Genomic DNA, 24395 nt, shown 5'->3' on the forward strand with positions numbered 1-24395 from the left:
CAGAGACATAGTTGTGAGTAGTAGCGTAACTCAGAAGAGGTATGGTTTCATGAAAGAGCAAAAGAAAGCCTCTTCTAATTCTAAGAATGTTCAACATGAAGCTCCTAACCTTACATGCTAAAGCTATGCTAGGTACATGCCTTAGCCCCTACACCTCTTAGGTGTAAGGTCTCAGAACCTTAGCCCCTACAGCTTAGAAGCCACTTAGAAACAAAGTGGAGCACATAAAAAAAATTAGTGCTAATGAAACCTTCTATTTACCAGCATTTGTCTTTTACATATTTTTGGAGCAGTCAAAACAAAAAACTGTTCACAGATCTGTTCTCTTTGATATTTCTCAATACACAAGTCTCAGCACATTTCTATGCATTTATAAATAATTTGTAATGTAATTACAGATATCTCCTGAAAAGACTGTGAAAGTTATATTTGAATATATGGGAACTATTTGTTTGAAGATATACAAATGTATCTTAGTAGCTTTGAAGCTTGAAACTTCTTCAATTCATGCTACTCCTGATATATATGTATACACATATTTATATCCATCTTGTTTTTTAAAGGACGACTTTAAGGACAATGTAAAACATGGAGATGTCAGATACACAAATCGAGATCAAAGGCAAATCAAAGTTTAATAGCTGCGCCAATATCAATAGCATATTTTACAATTCTGCTATTGAATGTGATGAAAGAATAAACAATCAGTAGTACATCAGAACAGGCAAACTAAAAACTCATTTTCCTATTTGCCCTGAGTTCAGAAATTCAAGATTTGATAACAAAATGTGTAGTAAACTGATCTTGTTTATAGAAAGATATAATATGTAGGTACTACAACATCTCATCACTAGCAGCCACTCTGCCCCATAGCAAACCAGTGAATTTATATCAGCATTAGACTCCTGGTAGCCATCATGTACTAACCACTGCTATTTTGCCAAGCAGACAAAGATTTAAATAAGCAACAGCCTTGCTTAGACCTATAATAGACTGCTTTAAGAATGTACCTCAGAAAAAAAGGTACTAAAAGGTCAGTTTGTGAACTTCTCTAGACGGAAAAACTAAAAAAGAACACAAGACCATGACAAGAGATGCAGCTGTTCAGAAGAAGAGAGGAAGCATTCTTGATCAAAACCACATGACCACTGTGCTGTGCAGTTTCTAGGGCAAAGCTCTGACCCACTGAACAGCTTATATCTGTCAATTATGATACAGCACTAGCCTACAGATTTTGCAAAAGTAAAATTCTTTAAGACTTTTTTAAACATTTAGATAGGAAAGATTAACCATTAGAATTTGGATTACATACCTTAGCTACAGAAATAGTGTGGAGAGCCTGATACTGCAGATGCTGAGCAATGTGTGTCACAGAATCAGCCACAACCATACTTCTTCGGTAAAACATGTGTTCTATTGCCTAAATCAATCGCAAAACACAATAGTTCAGACAGTCACTGAAACTGCTGCCTTTAGAAATTGGCTTCATGCTCTGTGATTTGTCCACACTGCAAAACCAGACTTCTTTACACTTTGTAACATACAGTTACAATTACCATAGAAGTTACAATTAACCGTTACAAACAGAAAAATTAAACCATTCAGGAGCAGAAAAAGTTTCAGGACTGATCTAAGTTTTGCTGTTGGGTTGGGTGTTTATCTTCCCTTTGGAAAAAGTACCAGAAGTGCAAGTCCTGCACCTGGGGAGGAACAATCCCATAAACCAATATACAGTGGGAATCATCTAGCTGAAAAGCAGCTTGGCAGAAAAGGACCTGGTGGGCACCAAGCTGAATGAGTCAGTAGTGTGACCTTGCTGCAAAGAAAGCTAATGGTATCTTCGGCTGCATTAGACAAAGTTATTACCAGCAGGTGGAGGCAGGTGATCCTTCCCCTCTACTCAGCACTGGTAATGCCACAACTGGAAGCTCTGGGCTCCTCAGTATGACAGAGACATGGACACATTTGTGAGAGAGTCCAGCCAAGGGCCATTAAAATAATTAAAGGACTGGAGCATCTCACATATGAGGAAAGGCTGAAGGCTGGGACTTTTCAGCCTGGAGAAGAGAAGACTAGGGAGAAATCTTATCAATGTATAGAAATACCTAAAGGGAGGGTGCAAAAGACAGAGATAGCCTCTTTTCAGAGGTGCCCAATGATGGAATAAGAAGCAATGGGCACAAACCGAAACACAGAAGGTTCCCTCTGGACATCCAGAAATGCTTTTACTGCTTAGGTAACCTGACACTAAGACAGCCTGGTTGCCCAGGGAGGCTGTGGAGTCTCCATTCTTGGAGACACTAAAAAAAAAGTCAGCTGGACACAGTTCTGGGCAACCAGCTCTAGGTGGCCCTGCTTGAGCAATGTGAGGCTGGACCAGACCTATTGAGGTTGAGCCCAATCTCAGGAAGTCCCTTCCAACCTCGATCATTCTCTGCCACCACATAAGGAAATCAGTGAGAAGTTACACAAAAACTGGTTCTAGCCTCCCAAATCTCCTGTTCTTTAACCAAACCCAGTCTTGAACAAGAAGCCACCAGTGCAAAAACATTTCGTGTCTCAGTGGGGTTTTAATATGTCATGTTTAATCAATGTTCTCTGTAAAAGACCTACAAGTCAACAGTTTTCATCCAGTGACATACCTTCAGAAGTTCCACAAGCCTGCATAGAGCTTTTACTGAGGTTTTGGTCATAGGTTTTTGCATTGACATGTAGAGATTCATTGTAGTTTTAATGATGGTGCTAAGACTGTACGCATAAAGAAAACCCTAAAAATAAAATGAGTACAGCGAGAGGGGAAAAACAATATTTTTCACAACATATCCATCAAGTAAGTTCTCTCCATTTTCTTTTGTACATGATAGACCTCTAACTCTCACCTCTTCACACTAGAGAACCTACTAACTTCACTTAGTAAGCAAGCCTGAGATCCCAAAGCTGAATGAGGCCCTTTTGCTAAGCACACATGAAACTGTCTACAAGTCATCAGATCACCTGATCATTAGCCTCTTCTGGAGACACTCAAGTTAAACATAGGTCAGTGAATTAAATGACAGCCCCAAAGGTCTAGTAATTTTAGACCTATTGTAAACCAACCCACCAAACAAGTTCCATCCCCCCCAAAAAACAGCCCACTACAAAAACAGCCTAAAGCTTCCAGATTGCATGGAATAAATACACTGACAGCATTTACAACTCTATACTGTCTAAATATAACTACCCACCCCACAATGAAAAAAAAAGCAGTAATTTCTGGATTAATGTATGCTAAGCTTTTAAATGCAATGTCAATTATATACAGCATGATAAAAATCATATTCAACTCATTTCAGAGGAAAAGAAGCACCAATAAAAAGAAAAAAACCAACAAAACAACTAGGAAATGACAGCAAGCAGTGCAAGAAAATCAGTTCACTACAGAGCAAGCTTTAAGTCCAACTGCAAATAATTCAAATATGAAATCCACAGATCCTAGTATATGCAGGACTTTAGATACAGAAGATTCAGAATCATGCTTCTATCACACAGCTATTCTTGTCAGATCAATGCACATAAGAACTAGGAAAAAAAATAAATCAGAAATAAGACACACCTTACATTAAGACTACATGCTGTTAGTAGGCCAAAAGAAAATCAGCTGCTTCAGAACATAGTAAGATTCTTGCAAAGTACCATCATTAGGCAAAGCACAATGAAACAACACAAAACCTCTACTGAAGTACGTGCTGTGCTAAATAAAACTAGACAGTGATTCAGTCCAGCTTACATACCTCATGACTGATTTAAAAGGAAAATAAAACCTAAACCAAAACCTTTACTACAGTGAATATTCAAGATTTTAGCCACTAAATATTTAGCCAGATTCACTTTCCCCACATGCCTTATGGAAAGGACTTTTACAGGTTTACTTAAAAGACTATCTAGTGAGCATTTAAAGTTTTAGAAGAATTCCCACATTGTAAAATAACACACCGATGATCACAGAACTTTAGTGTTTTCTCATGTTCAACAACTTGCACAAAACCATCAGTTTGCTACATCACCACATTAAAAGACTGCACACCTGGATGAAGACATTGCAGCGGTTCGACAGATCTTCAGCAAATTTATCCACACGTTGCTCTTTTGACAAGATAGATTCCATTTTTGTCATCCATGAGCTCACAAAAACATAGTATGACTGCATATCTCTGTAGAAGACAAACGAAGAATGCTGCTCACTTATTAAATGAGAAGAGCATGTTAAATTCTTTTAAGGGAAGTAAGTTAAGTCTTCAGTCCCTGAAATTATAATTCACCATTTCCAAAAGTATCAGAACTTCATACTCATTTACATTTTCATTCTCTATAGGCAAGGATTAATTAGGTTGCAAACTTTATCTGTACAAGCATACCCCAAAGAGTCAAAATCTTCTATCTCTCAAGAGAACAATGGCCCTCTTAACAGTGCATATACTACACTTCTTTAAATTAAAACAGCAAATAAAAGTGCTAAAAAATGCTTTTAAACACTAGAAAAGTAATCCTATACTGATGATATTTTTTTCCCTCCAAGTCTGAATTTTTGTTTTATACACACACACATACACACACATACAACTTGTCATTACATCAATGCTAGACTGAGACTGCTCTTAAATAACAATTCCCCAGAAGAAAACCTGCTTGGATTACTCTAGTTGTAATTAAATGTTTTATGTAGAGTTCACTTTCAAAACTGCTATTTATTCCATGCTCCAGAATTGTGACACTACAGTACTATTTATTGTAGCACTTATAGCAGGAATGTATTCAGGTGATTAAGATATAAAAAAAATTCCCCTTTAAAGAGCACTCATATTTAAAACAACAGCCCAATTATCAAAGGCAGTGCAAGAATTCATAAAGGCAAGAAAAAGTTAGTGGCAGAATGCAAATCACAGATGCAAAATCTGGGGTTTATTACAATATCCTCAAAATTGCATGTCCAAAGAAAGGCACAGAAGCTGGTGAATGGTCTGGAGAACAAGTGTTACGAGGAACGGCTGATGGAACTGCAGTTGTTCAGTTTGGAGAAAAGAAGGCTCAGGAAGAACCTTACTGCTCTCTAGAACTAGCCGAAAGAAGGCTAGATAGAGGTGGTCCCTTCTCAGAGGTAACAAGCAATAGGACAAGAGGAAATGGTCTCAAGTTGTGCATGGGGAGGTTCAGAGTGGATATTGAAAAAAATTTCTTCACCAAAAGGTTTGTCAAGCACTGGAACAGGCTGCCCAGGGAAGTGGTTGAGTCACCACCCCTGGAGGTATTTAAAAGATATGTAGAAGTGGTGCTTAGGGAGATGGCTTAGTGATGGACTTGGCAGTGCCATGTTAACAGGTAGACTTGATGACCTTAAAGGTCTTTTCCCACCTAAATGAGTCTATGATTCTATGAAATGTCTGTGAATACCTACACCTTTTTTTCAACTTTGTCTTAAGAGCTGCAAGAAATGACTTGTACCACCACCCAAGACCAGAAGCAAAGCAGCAACACAATTATGCTCCATCCAGGAATTAAACCCCAGGAAAGAATTCAGAGCTCTTGAACCTTCCTGCAGTTGGCAGGACACAAATCAGGAAAAAGAGGATTGAAACAGAAAAGGGGGGAGTAGTGGAAATAATCTGCCAGAGAATCATGTAGGCATGGAATTGCTTTTCCCTTCTCCCCTCCAACCTAGTTCTGCCAGCTTGCATGCATGGTTGGAAGACAACCAGCAACACTTAAAATTTTTACTTCTATTCCTCAGACCACATTTTCCACCTTCTTGGTTTGATCTGCAATGTAAACAGAAGCCTTGGCCCTGTTATCTCCCTACGCAGTGCAGCACACTTGCTCGTAAGACTGAAAATATTAATCTTTAAACATACTTTACAAAGAACTTAAAAGAAGGCAGTGAACCTGTAAACTACATGTGGAACACAGAACAAAAGAAGCCTTTTCAAATACTGATAATTTCAAAGACCATTAAACAAGCAATTGAAATAGTCATGAAGAAAGAAATGCTTGCAAAGGAAGTCTCATCACCAAGCAGAGGAAAAGTCCTCTCTAAGCCACTAGTGATTTACCTCCATAAACACTCAGAAAAGAAAGCAAAGCAGATGAGGTTACTAGACATTTAAATACAAGGAAGTTGAAAATATGGAAATAGAAATAACTGAAAATTAAGTATTTAGAACTGCCAGAAACACTTTTTCTGGTGACATAATACACTAGTACACTGAATGAAGAAACACTTGTGTTTATCAATGATTTGCTAAATAACATCATGAAGCACTATTTATGAAATATACTTGGTAAGTGACTGTGCCTTCTGTTGTAGGAAGTTTTCCCTCTGCAGTTTAATTGTATGAATACTTTTCTTGTCCAGAAGTTTCGCAGCAGCTGGTATCTTCTGAATCAGGAAGTTATCAGCAAACCAGATAATGTTCGCAGTTAACGTGATAGCTGGTACCTGGGAGGGAAAAGGGGGTAATACAAAGTAGCAATAAACATAAGTAACTACAACAATTACTGTGGCATCACACATGTTTCTTACCGCCTTTTCTGAGACTTAACACACAGTTTATTTCCGCACAACTAGTTTCTATAAAGTATTACATTCATGTTAAAAATGTTTCTCCCCTAGAAGTCCACTAAGGGCACTACAGGGGAAGTTACTATCACTCTCAGTGATTCTAAACAGTATTAGAGAATTTAATAATTTCTTAATGCCACATGATATGAAAAAGCCCAAATACCCTTTGGTCTTAGAGGTCTTTCAAAATACATGTTTATAGCCAAGGTCAAAACCCACAACATTTATTCAGTCCACAGTAGTCATAACAATTTTTTGTCCTCAGTGTCACATTAATGTCCAGAAGAAGCGTTAATTTCAAGTTATTTTACCTTGCTGCTAAGTGCGTACATAGGTTTTAGACCATCTTTAAAAGAAAATGAGAGGAGGGGGAATTAGAAAAAGTAGAAAAAAAAAAAGAAAGAAAATCTTAATTCTGCTTTCTGACTTCTTTCAGCAAATTGTGTATTCTTTCTTTTCCAAAGTCTGTGCTATGCAACTAAGAAAATTATCTACCTCATTAGTGAAAATTCCCCCTCCCCCTTAATTATTGACAAAAGAATAAGGTGTTCACCTTTTTACAGACATCCAACAATGACTTGTAAAATTTCTTGTCTATGGTCCGAAAAATCTGAAAATGCAGTACAAAGAGGCCACAGATGCCCACATATTTATCTCTCTGGTCAATTTCTGAAGGTTCACCTGCAGAAATACACTGTTTTTTCAAGTCTACTCCCAGACAAACAATACAAACAATTTTAGAAACAGTGAGGGTGGCAGGAGAAGCATGAGCTTGCATTACCAAGTTTGGTTTCAACATTTGCAAAAGCTGTGCGAAGAGTGTGAGCAAATTCTTCAGCAAACGTGCTGTTCTTTGACACCGACACTCCACCATTTAGAGAATCAAACTGCTGCTCTATGCAGGCCTAAGCAAAAAGGGAGGGGGAGGGAAAAAAAAAAGCATTATGTAATGCCATGAATTTTGGACCTTAAAAGAATATTGATTTTGCAAGAGAAAAATACTGCCATAGCAAAGTGATTTAAGATTAAGCTGAAGTTAGTCTGAAACTTCATGACATACAGATTTTTAACTATGCTTAAATTTAGTAGAGTAAACATTAAAAACCTCTCTTGTATTTAACATTCAAAAAGTTACTTTATTTACTTCACATTCCATTATAGGCCATTTTTAAGGAAACCACTTGATGTGCTTGTGATAAGAAACTGGATGAGCATTTGCATTATTATAGTATGTCACTAACTATCCATTAACTTAACAAGAACATCATGCAAGTTGCCTGTAGTATGTGGTGCATGAACCTGTTGCATAAAACCCCACACCACTGGTAACAGTTTAAAAAAGTTACCAAACCCACACAGCAGTCAAAGAAGAGACACACACTTCAGATTTTCTAAAAGGTATTAGAAAAGTCTTCAATGGAGTTGTATTTAAGAATATTTTTTCCTGTATTTTTGTTAGGAAGGGGCATTTGCAGGATAGGAAGAGAGACTTTCTGAATGAATACTAGATAAATCCTACCCATGTCTCAAACATATAATGAAGTCTTTGTCCCAGTGCAACAATTTAGAAATAAGATGAAAAATGGATAGCTGGTAGAAATGTCCTTTGAAAGAATAAACTAAATTGTGTTTAATTATTTATCTACAATTTCCCTTTTGGAGGCTTTTACAGAAAAAAAAAAAAAAGCCTTCTTCCCTATGCCATTTAAGATTTAAAGTAAGAGCAGCAACACTATTCTCTGCCCACTATGCCACAAATTCCAATTTCAGTAACTCAAATACAGACTTTCCTAAAAAAAAACATGGCTTCCTGTATGAACACATTTAAGTTAATTGTATTGAAAAAACAAACCTTCCCATCTACTCATACAGCTGCATGTTTCAGAGGTATACACCACTGAAGTGGTACCTGATGACAGTTACCTGTCTTTCATGCTAGGAAAGAGAGAAAATATCTAATAAGAGGTCACACTTCACAAATTTTGCAGATAGGTAAGGAGATTTTAACTTGCAGCTAAAATAAAGTGGACCTATGTTATTTAAGCCTGTGCACTACCAAAATTTCTGGTAAAAAACAAAATCCTCGATAATACACAGTCCTAATACCAAGCTGTCTGCATTTCTTTAATTCTGTGAAAAGAGTAAGTGTTAACAGCTAGCATTCAAAGCCTGGCACAGCTCTAGCACGTAAGAGCAGCAACAAAATGTCTTACAATAGAGGCTTTTTATCCCCATGCACAGATGCAAGAGCCAAATTCACACATCTTTATATCCAGAACAAAACAAAACAAAAACAAATAAGCCATTGTAAACAGACTGTCACTTTAACGTAATAACGTTCCACTAATATATTGGGGAATATTCATTTCAGTACCTGAAATATCATTCCATCCAGTAACTGGCATTCCAATTTTAACAACAACTTTTCAAAAGGCTTCAGTTTATCTTCTTGAATCCCAAACTTAGAAGGGTTGTGATGGACAGATTTTAGCAGCCTGCAAGGAGTAGGTGTGGAACATGTACATACAATTAGAACATGCTAACAGTTTTATCATATCCTGTACTGTTTTGATAATAGATTTTAATTGTCCACATTTGTGCCTAGCAGCAACTCCAAAATTAAACAGAAACAAAACCCACTCAGTCTGTATAAGCCATTTGCATTTGAATAACTCCCATTTATTTAGGCTTTCAATAAAACAGTGGTTACCCCCCCTAATTTAGCAACCTTTATAACTGTTGACTTTTCAGCTATTACTTAAGATATTGTTCTTACTTGTACACCCATCCCCATGATCAATATGGATAAGAATAGTCTTAGATCAGTTCTGCATGAAATTAGGTTTCTTACTGAATGTATTTTAAACCCCACCACCTATTACTTTGTCAACATGCCTACCTTGTATCACAAATAGAACATTCAGCACTTTAAAAACTTACTGGTGCTTAGGACACAGCAGGAGCTTAGGCCCACTCTTCACTAAGATTTCTGGAAAAATTTCAGGGTTATGAATATCCATGTTCCCACACTGACTTTCTTGGAACAAAGACTCACACAAATGCTTTTATCTTTTATGCTGTGGGAGCATTTTTCACATCTTCAGAAACATACCTCTTATACATGGTCCAGTGATCTTTCAGAGTGGCATGATTGTCAATTATTTCATCCAGAGTGATTAAGACTGTGAGCAATTCCCCCAGGTGCTCATACATTGCCTGGTTTAAAACAAACAAACAAACAAAAAACAAACAAAAAAGAAAATACTGTAGTGATTGAGAATTTTAATGCATTTATGCAAATTCAATAAATTATCAGCCAACAAGACGTAAGCTACAGAGTTATATCTAAGATTTCTAGGTTCAGTAGCTTAAAGATTTAGTATTGCTTGTAGTGACACAAAGAACAAAGTGGTGCCTGCACACAAACTAAAGCTCACTCATCTATTTTGACACTAAATGTAGGATTTTTAAAACACACACATTTAGGAAGCATGCAAACACTTTTCCCCTAAGAAAACTAGAATATGACAGACACGGAGATGCCAGGCCTTTCCACATAAAGGCCAGAAAAAGCTGATTATCAAAATAAAACCTTTAAAGGTGATTTCAGATTGAAAGTTGTACTTGAAACTCACTTTCTTGCTGCTTTTCAGAGCATTAATGATCAAGACATACATATACTGACATAAGCAAAAAGGTTCCACCAAATCATTCCCACCTGAAAATGAACTCCAGATGTCTCTATAATTTTTGGTGCATTCCTGCAAATAAAATAAATATTTTAAACCTCAGAACAGAGCATATTTATCAACTCTGTATCGCAGTGTGTTTTTTGTTTCTTGGGGTACGTTTTTCTTCATTAGCATCTTCATTAACATCATAACTTCAGAAAGCAAAGAACCTAGGATTAAATCTGATTAAAATTACATGCTCTGTGAAATCTGTGCACTATGATCAAATACCACATTTTTAAATGTACAGCACTGGTTTAAACCACTGAGCGCGTTCAGTATAGATGTACATCAGCTATTCCAAATTCAGTTATGCTGACAGTAGTTTGCCTTGATACGTATAGCCTTGCAACCCAAAAGTATAAAATCACTTCACATATTTAATCAAGACATGTCCAAGGTACACATCCAACAGAAAATCTACCTTGTGCTGTAGTATAAAACAAGAATTAAGAACAATGCTATCCTATCTGGCAGGCACAGGGAAGAATCAAGATCCCTACATCTATATTCTCCACAGTTTTCACAGGAGCTAAACCCAACAGGCCTTACTACAACAGTTCAACTTCAAGTGTTAAAATCATGGTTGTTCTGTGAGGATTATATACCAAGACTGACGCATTTAAAACAGACAGTGGAAGTGAACTGATTTTTTTACCTTCTGAAGCTACTTGTATCCACTTTATTAGTCAGTAGAAGGAATCTCTCAAACACAGCAAAGATGAAAGAGTAATAATACCTCCTAATCATAAAATATCTTGTATCTCTTTTTTTTTTTCACCAAGAGGGTGATCAGGAATTGGAACAGTCTGCCCAGGGAAGTGGCAGAATCACTGTCCCTTGGAAGTGTTCAAAAACCATGTAGATGAGGCCCTCAGTGACATGGTTTAGTAGTAGACTTTGCAGTCCTGGGGTAACAGTTGGTCTTGATGATTTTAAAGGTCTTTCCCAACCTAGTTAGTTCCATGTTAATATAAAAGCACTTTTCTGAAAATAAAACAAATTCACTTCTGTAATGGCTTATGAAGCCCAAACTTGCACAGCAAAGCTCTCTCCACCTCTGCAGATAACAATATTCCAAAAACGACCATGCCTTAAACAGAACATTCATATTTTATACATTTGTTTATCTACACAAGAATAATGTAGCATTTTAGAGAATAATTACTTGTTGCTTGTATAGAGAACAGCCAACTGATGCACTATATTCACCACCACTTCATAACATCGGGTAACAAAGCAGGACAGCTCCTGAAATAGAAGAAAATAAAATGCATCTATATGTACAGACTCTGTTCATACACATGCTGTCACTGCATCCAAAACACTGAAGATGAACCACTGAACTTGCAGCCCAAGGTCCAACTACATCCCTAATCCAAGTCAGTGGACAGACCTATAGCAGGATGGAAAACATCCTACTAACAACTCCAAAAAAGGATCTGGGACTAAGCTAATAAGGTATCAAACACAAGCTTCCAGTACATCTTGGACTATTTATATTCCTGGTTCAATTTATCAGGGACAGTAAGAAGCAACTTAACAGTCCCCAGGTATTTTCAGAAATAATATACCCAATAGTAAAGGCAGTGCTTTTTCCCACTATATTCAAGAGTCAGGCTTCAGGAGCTGGTGACAGATAAATTCAAATCAGAAATTAATACAGAAGCCTGTACCGACTCCAAGAGTGATAAGCCACAGAATACTGTTCTCAAAAAAACACTCCAAACAAGTCAATGTTCCCTGAACAACAGGATAAACAAATCTGAGTTTTCCCTTAACTACTATAATATTTTTATAAAGGTATTTATAAATATTTCTAAAGGTCTCATTAAAGTAACCTGTAATATTATCAGGGAAAAGTCAGTATGTGATGAGTCTACCCAGTCAGCACACAGATGGCTTCATAGCAGACAGCCCACACTGGCTAATCAGCCAGGCTGTGTTTCTGCCAGAAGACTGGCTAACAGCTGAATTCCATCTTGCTCTCCATCAAAAATAGATTTTATTTGGGCTTCTGCCTTCTATTAGTCACCAGTTTTCACAAAACATAAGTGTCATTGCTTCTTAAACCTTTATTGCTCTAAAAAAGCAGCTTAAACAAGAGAAGAGATTCCAAAGGAATGGATCAATAGACACTGAGATAATGTTTCCTGGGCAAGGGGCACCAGCTGCCATTTTAAAACTTCCAGGAAATAGTCCAATTTAACAGCACATGCAGATTGGCAACTACATAACAGATGATCTTAAGGTCCTTCCCAACCCTAACCATTCTATGATTCTTATAGTAGAACAAGATTATAATTTTGTCATAGTTCTTCAAATACACTGTTTTCTGCAGGATCAAGAGTACTTAACTAGTGTTTCACAGTAATATTTGGATAATTAAAAAGTACTGCGATAACAAATTTGAGGCTATTATATTTAGTTAATTAAGAAACCTTGAACTAAGAAGAGGCAATAAATCTGTGAGTGGACATTAGCTCTACAAAAGCAACATTTCACCTCTTATCACCTTAATTCGTATTTTCACACTGCCCTTGGGGGTATGCTTATAAACACTGACCAGAACAGCATTTTCAATTCTATGGATATACACTAGTACTGAGTGGATTCAGTGGAACACAACAGCTGAAAAAGAACAAACTCAGTAAGGAGAAAGTACACACTGTTAGCCTAGTAACTCTCCCTTTGGGGAAACACCCTGCATCTCCCTTCTTTCCAAAGCTGCTCAACAATCAGCAAGCCATCATAGCATACATACAAAGTAGGCTCACAAGAAACACTGCTATATATTTCCATAGTGCTTACCCTATACACATCAGCATTCACCCCATAAATAAACATAAACTTCTTCTGCAGAGCAAGTTTTGCAATGCAGAAAGCTAACCAGAGAGCCAGTCACTCTGCTCTCAACTTCTACCTGAACAAAGCATCCTGGCATGGGAGTGCCCGGGGGAGATGTCCGGAAAAAAACACAACTGTACAGTAGCCTCATTTCAGAATCACTAAAAAAGTCTCAAACATCTGCTCAGAAAGAAATAAAGGATGAAAGATGAAAATGATAAAGTTGATGGGACAAAAAGCTTGGAAAATTGTGTCCAGTTGTGGGCCCCTCAGTTCAAGAAGGACAGGGACCTGCTGGACAGAGTCCAGAGCAGGGCAACTAAGATGATTAAGGGAGTGGAGCATCTCCCTTATGAGGAAAGACTGAGAGAGCTGGGTCTCTATAGTTTAGAGAAGAGACTGAGGGGTGACCTTATTAGTGTATAAAAATATATAAAGGGGGAGTGTCACGAGGATGGAGCCAGGCTCTACTCAGTGGCAAACAATGATAGGACAAGGGGTAATGGGTACAAACTGGAACACAAGAGGTTCCACTTAAACTTGAGAAGAAACTTCTTCCCAGTGAGGGTGACAGAACACTGGAACAGGCTGCCCAGGGAGGTTGTGGAGTCTCCTTCCCTGGAGACATTCAAAACCCGCCTGGACACATTCCTGTGTAACATTATCTAGGTGTTCCTGCTCCGGCAGGGGGATTGGACTAGATGATCTTTTGAGGTCCCTTCCAATCTCTAGCATACTGTCATACTGTGAAAATGGGAAACAAACTTCCAAGATACCCTAACAACTAACTGCACTTGGGCATGGTAAAAGAGGTTGAGAACCAACTTCCTATAGCATTGAACCTGTTATGACTCAGTAAATGACTACTGCCATGCTACTATACAGCAAGAACAGGAATTTTAACCTTTGTTAAACTAGGATTTGTTTAAACATTCTGGAAGCTTCCTATATATTCTCTACTTCAATGCAGATATTTCATTATGAGCAATTATGCATAAAAACAGAAACATTTTGGGGAACAGTCATTTAAGCTATACTAAGACCAAAAAAATATAAATCCATAATAGACTGAAACCCAAGAGCACAGGAAATCCTCATAAGAAACACAGATCCTGTTTTCATGCAAAAAACCCTGATAACAACTAAACTGTATAAGAAACGAGTGTTCTTCACTGACGGTTTGAGTCAGGTATAAGCAATTTTTTTTCCAGGTACATATTTCAGTTTTGCTTTCTTCTATCATCTAAACAAAATGATGTATAAATAATTAATCCATTCCCAATGCCCAATGAAAACTAAAACTTCCTAATTAAAACCACAAAACATAGGCATCTTTACTTACAAAGGAAATAACCTCAATTTAGGCAAAACATAGTAACGTATCAAATGACTGCAATGCCTTTCAGCAAGATGCAAGCAGGATGCTGCAGACTGTTAAATTCACTTTGCAAGTAAAAATAAAATTACAATTGCTGTCAAAGAAAAAAAAAAGGAAAAAAGACATACTCTACCTGCAAGAAAGAAACAAATCTTCCCATCTGTATTTGGCAATCTCCCTCCACCATGCTGGAATCTGTGGCTTAAAAGACAAACATTTGTCACCGCTTTCAAAAGCCTATATTATATCTGTTAAATTAACATTGAAGCTTTCTCTCCAAGCCATTTGCCTGTCATACAAGTGGAGTGTACTACTGTAAGCATACTGATGAAACCTTAAAAGCTTTTAATTTTGCTCTCCTAGGCTGGGCCTTTTTGAAGTTTCTTTCTCATTAAAAATTACAGTTCGTAAATTAGATACAAAGCAGGAAAAATGTCTCCATCACACCTGAAAGAAAATAAAGAATAAGAAACAATTCTTTAAAGGCATATATAGTATCTAACTTCATATAAAAGATTCCATTTTAAAAAGTTTGTATGAAAGCAGTATGCATTTATATTATGAGGAACATCCACTAGTAATTATTTAGTATCCAACTAACTTTTCAAAGTTCCTGGATTAGTCCTAGTCACTCCACGGACAAGATGAAAAAAACAAATGTTTTTTATACAGAAGAAACAGGCCAGAACAGTATTTGTTTAAATTTCAGCCATCGCTGAGCCACTACCTTTGCCAGCTGTTTTAAGTAAGCAGGCTTGCTGTTATCAAAGCAGATGCTACAAGGAGGGATATGGAAGTGGAGAATCTAATTTCAGCATCCTTGCCTAACTCACTGAAGGCTGACATCTCAGTTCCTGCCATTCTCAAGCATTCCCTGCAGAACACACATCAGGAACAAACTGGTGCTGCAATATGTTAATCTGTAAGTCTGACTTTTTCATGCTAGAAACATGGAAAAGTTTTCAGTGATTCCCTAGTGATATGCTGCCAAAAAAATCATACTTTAAGATATTTAAAACTTTGCCTGATAAGAAGAACCTAATAACAACAACAACAACAAAAAAATAAAGGTAAAACAACAAACCAACAAAACCCACACTTCTTCACATTCCTTAACTGAACCAGAACAGTCATATAGCACTTAAAACATTGATAAACAGTCCCTAGCTCAATGATTTCACATTCCCCAACACTTCTGCCACAGTCAAAGCTCTTGAAAAGCTTTTGAAAAGCCCTTTTATAAGACTACTATGAGAACTTTCTGAAACAGAAAACAAAGTTAGGTGATATGTCTTTAAAACAACTTAATATATTCAGTGCTCAGGACCAAGACCTGCACTTACTCCCAGACAAGCATCCTTTAAGGTGGAAGCTTAAGACCAAGCCTTTGGATGAGATAGCAGTTTAACTCCAACACAAAGAGCAGCTTTCACCTAAAGTAGGGTCTCATGATTTGTCAACTGTATTGACTTATAGTCAGTATTCTTTTATGTCATGGTTTGAACAGTAATATGAGTGCTATTACCTGCACTTGAAAAGCAGGTGATACCAACACACCACAACTTCTCGTGGAACAACTATAATTACGTAGCCCAAGTTACTTCTTGATGGTTTGTTTTATTACAATCAAATTAAAGACTTACTGTTCGACTACAACCAGTGTAAAAATCTAGTCCCAATATGAAATAAGTTAGTTTAGGATGCATTTATATGTGAAAAACTGGTTTTCAATGCAGTACTTTGAAAAAACAGGAGCTACAGTATATAAGCTGTATATTATGCATTTAATACAACCTTAACAGCCTACACTCCCTATTTCTCATGTAAATAAGGCTATCACAAAATGTCTTTTAACGTAAGAACACTTACTGCAAGTAACAGGCCTTTACAGATAAAAGTTACTGTTACCTAAAGCTAACTCAGGACAGTGGAAAGACGCTAACATACATCCCTATAAAGTCTGTTACTCGGTGTCCATCAGTCAAAGAAACAGACAAAGCATGTATCCATATTATAAAATTATACTTATTGTAGAACTGAATATAATCTGAAGCAATAATAAAACTACAAACTTTTACTTTAAAGGGAGCTACTTACCTCCTTCTCCATAAAACAAGAGGCCATTATAAAATTTAGTTTCTGCCTAACAACAAAAGCAGAAATTTGTTTTTAATAAATACAATATATGTAATCATGCTACAAAAATTATTTAGACATCATATCTTGTTTCTTTACTGCTAAAGAATAAATTGATACATCAGCTTGCCAATCTGCAAACATTTTCATACAAACAGTAATAAAAGACAGTGGAATTTACCTCATATTTTAACTTCTTGATTTCACAGCACAGAGCAGCATACACAGTTATTACTTTGTTTAGAACCTAGACTCAAAGAGGGGGGAGGGGGAAAACACACAGATTACATATAAATCCACTTTTAGAAGGCTTGATTTTAACTAGAAAACTCTTACTTATTTTTTCTTTTAAGCATAAAGCTCTTACCTTGTTTTCTGTCTTTATGAGCTCTAGTAGGGAGGACTGTTCATATGGCAAAAGCTAAAATTAAAAAACAAAACCAAACAACTTTAGAAAATATTGGCCAAAAATACATTTATCCAACTAGGTACGTATTTCCTTCTTCCCCAGTTTAATCTCAGTCAGTAATAAGAGAGCAATAACTGCAGGTTACAGGCAGCCTATGCTGCAGAAAATCTTCACCATTCACATTTACATGGAAATACCTTTCCTTTTGCTCTAGGTAGAAAGGCAAATAACTAGACATACTATATAACATTAGCAACAATGTACTTATAAAACTTGGAATGCAAAAGCATGGTCATTATGGAGTGTGTAGGAAAAAACAGCTCAGGAAACCCAAACCATGAATTAAGAATACCAAATTCAAGAAACAGGGTGCAAAACATATAGCTGTATGCAGGCACTGACTTTTTGTACTGAACTCAGCCATGATATTGACTAGTTCATGTACATCCAGCACTTTGGTGCCCCACAGAGTTTATTCAAACCATTCAGGCAGATGACTGCTTGAGACTACATCTTCAGAAGAGACAAGTTTCATATAGTAACAAAAGTGGTTTTAACTGATATCTGCAAATTCAGTGGAAAGAAAAAAAAAAACCCAATGCTTTGCAGAGAACTTATGACCAAGGAAATAGCTACCTCTGGAGGACAGAAAACACTGTGTCAAGGCCATTAAGTCACAACACAACTACAAATACACACACACCTTGTTGTGCAGTTATACAACTGTTAGTGAGCTCTTCTGGAAGCCTAGCCCCAGAGGGAAGAGGTTTGCTGGACTTGGCCTTCCCAACACATGAAGAACTATAAATTAACTTCAACTAGTAACCGAAACACTGCAAATGAATAATGTGAAACCATCTTCTCTTACGATATGCACCAATTTATTAACTGCTTGATAATTAAAATAGTATTGGATAGGTTTTTCAAACACAAATGTCAAAATTTTAAGAGCACAAATGCATGAACCTTTTAAATCTCAGGTTTTGAAGGGAAGGAAAAAGTAGGAAAATAACAGTTGCAATGCATATTAAATATATGAAGACCTTTAATGCAATGGGATCAAGGCTGAAGTCCCAAACATCTCCAACAGAGTCATCCAAAGCATCTTCAATTCTCTTCAGCTGAGATGTATATTCCTCAAGAAATTTTCCATAATTCTTCAATTGCACTTCAGCATGAATTTCTGAGAATTGATAACATTTGCACAATTTTATAGACTGTTAACTAAACTACAATCTCAATTTTATTTAGAAATATTTAATCTGATGCTATTTAGCTTTAGTACTGTATTCCTCATTTTGCTGCAGCACTCTTCCTTAACACCATCACATCTTTAATACAAAGTTATTACTTGTTTAAAAACAATCCTACAACTTAGTGTCGGTTTGAAAGAAATCCAAATACTACTTAAAGAATATCAGTCAAAGTGATTAGCAGAAATTTCTAAATGTACATTCTTTCAAGCCAAGATCTTAACAAACCACATCAGATGTTAACAAACCTTAACAATCACATCAAGATGCTGAGCAAAGAAACATCAGTGGAAACCATAACACATCAGCTGAAACAGTACATATACAATCATATTAGAACTTTGAGGCAATGGGTCTAAACAGTTTACCCTGAGTAGCAGATGAATTAGTGGCAATGCTCTTTTCACTCACTCTCTGGTACCTCTCTGTAAGATGTCTGGGCATTAGATGGAAGTTTATAGCTTTTAACTATTCTGCCCCCTTTCAAATTCACGATCTTCAAACAGAACTTCTCTTCTGTTTAACACTTGGACATTGAAATGAACAGCTGTCCTATTAATGTTAGGGGCAAGTAGGTTCAAAAGGTAACATTCAGCTGGTCAAACACCAAAAACAGTGGTATTAATTAGCAAAGTAAGTCTAAATCCAATTGGTCCACAAAAGTTTCATTCACTCTATCCTGATTTTTTTTCTTCCCACATTAAGATACACTCCCCTCCTCCCCAAATTATATATAGTTACTGACTTGGTTGCATAATTTGAACTACAGAGTATATGAGTCCTGCTCAAGGTTCTACACTCAGTAGGGAAGTACAATCCTTTTTCACGTGAAGACTAAAGTGTCTTCCCCATAATTAGGTAACAAATCCAACAGCTCACAATCTTCTGCTATTTGCTGAAAATAGGATTATCTGTAAATGTTAGAGAACGTAAATCAGCTGAACAACTAAACTGTTTCCAAACAAGAATTCTACTCTCATATAGCTCTTTTCAATTTCAGCAAGTAGGCTGCTCTAGAAAGTTAAGAAAACATATTCTTCTATTCTGCATGTTTAACCTCTTACTCATCCACATTGTCAATAACCGAGCAAATGACAGTGGGTGACTACTTCAGCGGGAGAGTACTGCTGAATCAATCATCAGACATTTTTTTGAGAAAAGAATATTTGACTGAGACACTGCACTGGGCATTAGGGGAAGAATGAATAAGGACAAATTAATAAGGAAAAGATGATAAGGACCATGCACAGGAAGGTTGAGACTTGGAAGGAGAAATGACTGCAGTGAAGTCAGGAACCAATTCTAAGCTACTACTGTGAAGCCAGCAGCAACGCCAGCTGTAAGGGCATATGGACTGCAAAGCCTATCCAAGAAGCTCAGTAAACTCTCTTACACTAAGTTCCGCATTAGTGCCATTGGGTTCTACCTGTACCTGCAGCCTAGACAGTGCACAGGCACTGTCAAAATAAGGAGACTGAATTCCTTGTAAACAGATAGGAGCCAAGCAAACAAGCAGCTCTCCATCAGCAGTATGCAGTCCAGACATGCGGTCCTCGAATTGTAACATCATATTATTCTATTCCATCAAATCCATCTCATCTTTCAGGTTTCCTTCCAGTGCATTTTTTGGAAGCTCTGCTGCAGAAAACCAGTAAAACACTGATGGATGCAGAGCCCTGCAGAACAGAGTTTACCTAGCCACGTCAGCTTCAGTACTTTACTGCTAGAAAATCTGGAGTACAAAGACCTACTATAGAGATATGCTGAAGTATTCATAGAATCATAGAATAGTTAGGGTTGGAAAGGACCTTAAGATCATTTAGTTCCAAGCCCCCTGAAATCGGCAGGGACACCTCAGACTAAACCATCTCACCCAAGGCTTCATCCAACCTGGCCTTTGAACACTGCCAGGGATGGAGCTTTCACAGCCTCCCTGGGCAATCCATTCCAGTGCCTCACCACCCTAGCAGGAAAGAATCTCTTCCTTATATCCAATCTAAACTTCCCCTGTTTAAGTTTTAACCCGTTACCCCTTGTCCTGTCACTACAATCCCTAATGAAGAGTCCCTCCCCAGCATCCCTGTAGGCCACCTTCAGATACTGGAAGGCTGCTATGAGGTCTCCACGCAGCCTTCTCTTCTCCAGGCTGAACAGCCCCAACTTTCTCAGCCTATCTTCATACGGGAGGTGCTCCAGTCCCCTGGTCATCCTCGTGGCCCTCCTCTGGACTTGTTCCAACAGTTCCATGTCCTTTTTATGTTGAGGACACCAGAACTGCACACAATACTCCAGGTGAGGTCTCACGAGAGCAGAGTAGAGGGGCAGGATCACCTCCTTCGACCTGCTGGTCACGCTCCTTTTGATGCGGCCCAGGATACGGTTGGCTTTCTGGGCTGCAAGCTCACACTGAAGCCGGCCCATGTTCATTTTCTCATCGACCAGCACCCCCAAGCCCTCCGCAGGGCTGCTCTGAATCTCTTCTCTGCCCAACCTGTAGCTGCGCCTGCCCAGTTCCCTTTTCCTCCCTTTGCACAAAAGACAAACTAACAGCAGAGAAACTGGCAGATACTGAGGCTTTATAGGAAGAATAAAAAAAGCTTCCAAGTCATACAAGAGTATGAAATTGACACTGCTGTTCAAAGCAATTCCCTATGAAACAGGCAGCATTTCTCAAACAAAAATCTCCCAGCAGCACTCTGCTAGAGACTCACAGTCACCTTTCCAGCAGCAAAATGATGGATTTTGAACTACAGTAATAGTTATGTTGAGCTACATTAATAGTAATATTTATGTTGAGCTATATTAAATATTTCCAAATACTTATCTATTGATAGCCATCAATTTACCACCTTGTACTAATCATATGTAAAATAAGAGGTGTAAATAGCTTCTCACTATTTTAGAGACAAGAGAGATATTAGCTAGCCAGAGATAGGCAGGGCTGAACTGATAAAAAATGACTTCGAGATGGAGGGAAGCTTTTTAAGATGCAGCAAAAAAAAAAAACCTAAACAAACTGGCTCACATGGAGAAAGAAAAAGAAATCACAGAAAGCAGTTATTTTCTTTGTCTTCAGAGCAGCATACATACTACTTCATAAGGCACAATCTGTTTACAATAAAGTTTGATTTAGTTTCTCCTCAGGTGATACACTGAAAGCATTACACTTAGAAGAATGCAAGAGATCTACTCAGTAGTACAGATCCATCAGCTTATCTTGCCATAAAATCAGTAACATTCAAGGGACTGCCACAGAAGGATTTGCAAGTACATTATCCATAAATACCTACGACAGAGATGCAACAAGACAGACTTACTTAATTATCTTGTGCCCTCAGTTGAAAACATTATAATTGCTAAAGCTTAATGATATAAAGTGAAAGTAAGCAACAACAAAATAAGTTCTCAAGTCACAGGATTTTTCTTTGGCTTTTCTCTAGACGAATGTTGTGTGCTGCTCTCAGTGGAAGATCAGCCTGTTTGTTCACCGTCAGACGGTGCTAACAGAGCACATTATATCATGTAAAGTTCTGATAGCTGCACTTTGTCACACCCAAACAGGTAGCAATGTGGTATTTTGAGTAAAAGCTACATTTGCCACCCTGCAGCTACAGAACTGGCAAAAACCTCAGCTTAGGACAGCTTCAGTTTCCACTGAAATCCAGATCAAATGAATACAGCACAAACAGCATCATCCCTTAGGACAACATTCTACGTGAAACAGTTGGTCTATGAGTGACACATTTTCACAGCAACACCTGGTGTATTAATTCGGCTCCGTTCAATTTATAGTGTGACAACCATGCACGTTCCACGTTTAGAAAGTAGGTCACCTCCACGGGCTGAGAAAAAAGTGGATTTTTACGGGCACACAAACCCACTGTCAATGTCTTTAGCATCTCAAGGTCTTAATTTTTTTTAAAGGTGAAACCGCAAGTGACCACCCAACTCCATACCAGAAAGCCTTCACCAGCAGAAGCTGCATACAACTAATTCACCTCGACATGACTTCTCCAGCAAACCGAAGAAGCAACTGCACAAATCGGTGAGCCAGGAGATGCGATCGGGAAGGAAAGAAACCCCATCCCACGGCAAGCATCCGTTCCTCTCGCCCGCTTCGTGCGAGGAAAGAAAGTCACGGAAGACTGCCCGCCCGCTCCCTGCCGCGCTGGTGGCACTGGAGGCGACTCCCCTAAGGGAGTGAAGGATGAAGGGTTGGAAAAGCCACCCTCCCACCCCCAACAACCCCTGACAACTACAGAGAGAGCGGAGGGAGGAAAAAGGGTCACCGCCACAGCCCACCCCGCAGGCCTAACTGGAGGAGGAGCAAGGGCCGAGGCAAGGGGCGCGGCGAGCACCAGGCTCCCCTCTCCGGACAGGGTCCGTAGGGGAAGCTGGGGCGGGTGACCTCGCTCAGCTCCCACGACCGATTTCTTCTCCTTCCCTCCACCCCTTCCTTCCTCCCACCGTTCCCACCGGGAATCCAGCGACGTGAGGTGCCAAGAGGGGTGAAGGGCTGCGAGGGCGTGAAGGGCTGCGAGGGGGTGAAGGGCTGCGAGGGAGCTCAGCCCGCGCCTCCCCCCGCCCCGTGGCGTTACCGCCGCAGCCCCGGCGCCGGCCCCTCCCGCGCCGCGCTCCTCCCCGCCCGCGCTCACTCTGCGAGCCGTCATCGAGGCGGTCGAACTCCCAGTCCGGGGAGAGGGTCTCCAGCGCCATCGCGCCCGCTCCTCCCCTGACTCAGGCGCACGAGACTTCCTACCCCGCTTCCGCGCCGCCCTCTGGGAAATGGAGGCGGAGAGGAAAGGGGGAGAGGCGGGGTTGGACTCCAGGCAGGGCGCGTGGCAGCGCCCCCTGGAGGACAGCCGCTGCCACACCGCCGCCCCTCCCGGGCGGCCCCGAGCCGGTGCCGTGCGCCCCGCCCCTCACGGCTCCCTCACGGCTCCCTCACGGCTCCCTCACGGCTCCCTCACGGCTCCCTCACGGCTCGGAGGGCCGGTGCTCAAGGGTCGGTGCCAGCAAGTGCCTGCCCCCCGGCGGAGGTCAGGGGTATTAGAGCAGAGGGAGAGCGAGGGGGAGGCAAGTGGCCCCACGGTGAAGGAAGAGAGCGGTGGTGCTGCCGAGCTTCCTGCGGAGCAGGCAGCGGCGCCTCAGAGGTGCGATGGGGTAGGGGAGTCCTCCACACTTTCCTCTGATTCCCCTGCCCCACTGAGCTTGGGATCTGGGGATCCGAGGGATCGGGGCTTTGTTGGCTTTTCTGCTTTTCCCCTGGTGAACAGGGCCCGAGCCCGTGTTCCACACCGCTGTCACGTTGCTCTGCCGAGTGAAGTCGGTAGTGTGACACCCTCCCAACGCTTCCCCGTTCTCATGCGAGAGGAAGGAAGCGATGGGAGGAGCTGTGCCAGCTCTGAGGGAGGGTCTGGACCTCAAAGACAGCTGCACGGGGTGACTGCTGCAGCGGTACCGTCTAATCTCCTCCCTGTCATTTGCGATCATCTATCTCCCTGTCGTTTGTTGTCACGCAGAGCCATGAGGTACTTACCTGCAGGCGGTCAGTCACTGCTTCTTTATTTTTATTTCAGGGCCCGGGTGGGTATAATGTCAGAAAATAAAAATAGAAGTACTTTGGATAGCAAGACAAGCAGCCGTTCAGGGCCATTAAAATGACCGCAGCAATTACATTACCTCAGCAGAATGTGTAGCATCAGCAGAAAAGGAAATGGCTTCAAAAGCAGCGTCACTGGGAGCATTAGCGATGTCAGTGGGGAAGGAGCAACAAAAATAGCAACTCTGATGAGAGATGTATCAGTAAGTGCAGGATCATCCATAAAAGCAAACTCTATAATGCATCAGGTCTGAAAATAGCACCTACTGTAGTTGTTTTCTGATTAAAATTAATCCATGCTTTGGAATCTATTGATTTTTAAAGTTTATAGGGAAGAAAGATCCAGTTGGCAGGTGTATTGTTGATGAGTTTTTACCTACTTCAAGTGCATTCTAAGAGACCAGCCTGAGTCTGGGAAAGAAGAGGTCAAATTTAGTTTTGTGTGAA

The 24395-nt window shown here is 39.5% G+C and overlaps 1 protein-coding gene across 3 annotated transcripts in view; it reads right to left on the reverse strand.

The window, feature by feature from the left end:
- WASHC4 (WASH complex subunit 4) overlaps positions 1–23160 on the reverse strand; it is a 38582-nt gene extending 15422 nt beyond the window's left edge. For 2 of the 3 annotated variants that reach the window (XM_057420549.1, XM_057420548.1), the window contains exons 1-16: positions 23002–23160; positions 18137–18276; positions 17052–17105; positions 16866–16931; positions 16646–16691; positions 14682–14749; positions 11492–11574; positions 10311–10353; positions 9705–9808; positions 8967–9087; positions 7374–7497; positions 7146–7273; positions 6309–6469; positions 4064–4190; positions 2643–2768; positions 1313–1420 (exon numbers count right to left, since the gene is read on the reverse strand). In XM_057420549.1, the coding sequence (XP_057276532.1) occupies positions 1313–1420; positions 2643–2768; positions 4064–4190; positions 6309–6469; positions 7146–7273; positions 7374–7497; positions 8967–9087; positions 9705–9808; positions 10311–10353; positions 11492–11574; positions 14682–14749; positions 16646–16691; positions 16866–16931; positions 17052–17105; positions 18137–18276; positions 23002–23062 (1560 nt within the window). In that variant the 5' untranslated portion in view covers positions 23063–23160. Of the gene's footprint in view, positions 1–1312; positions 1421–2642; positions 2769–4063; positions 4191–6308; positions 6470–7145; positions 7274–7373; positions 7498–8966; positions 9088–9704; positions 9809–10310; positions 10354–11491; positions 11575–14681; positions 14750–16645; positions 16692–16865; positions 16932–17051; positions 17108–18136; positions 18277–23001 lie in introns of those variants that run through there. The other variant, XM_057420550.1, reaches the window with a different exon arrangement.
- Between the last annotated feature and the right edge of the window lie 1235 nt (positions 23161–24395).

This window comes from Pezoporus wallicus, unplaced genomic scaffold, assembly GCF_028554395.1.
Source record: "Pezoporus wallicus isolate ANWC-B61680 ecotype Strahan unplaced genomic scaffold, APGP_CSIRO_Pwel_v1 contig_2871, whole genome shotgun sequence".
Taxonomy (NCBI): Eukaryota; Metazoa; Chordata; class Aves; order Psittaciformes; family Psittacidae; genus Pezoporus; species Pezoporus wallicus.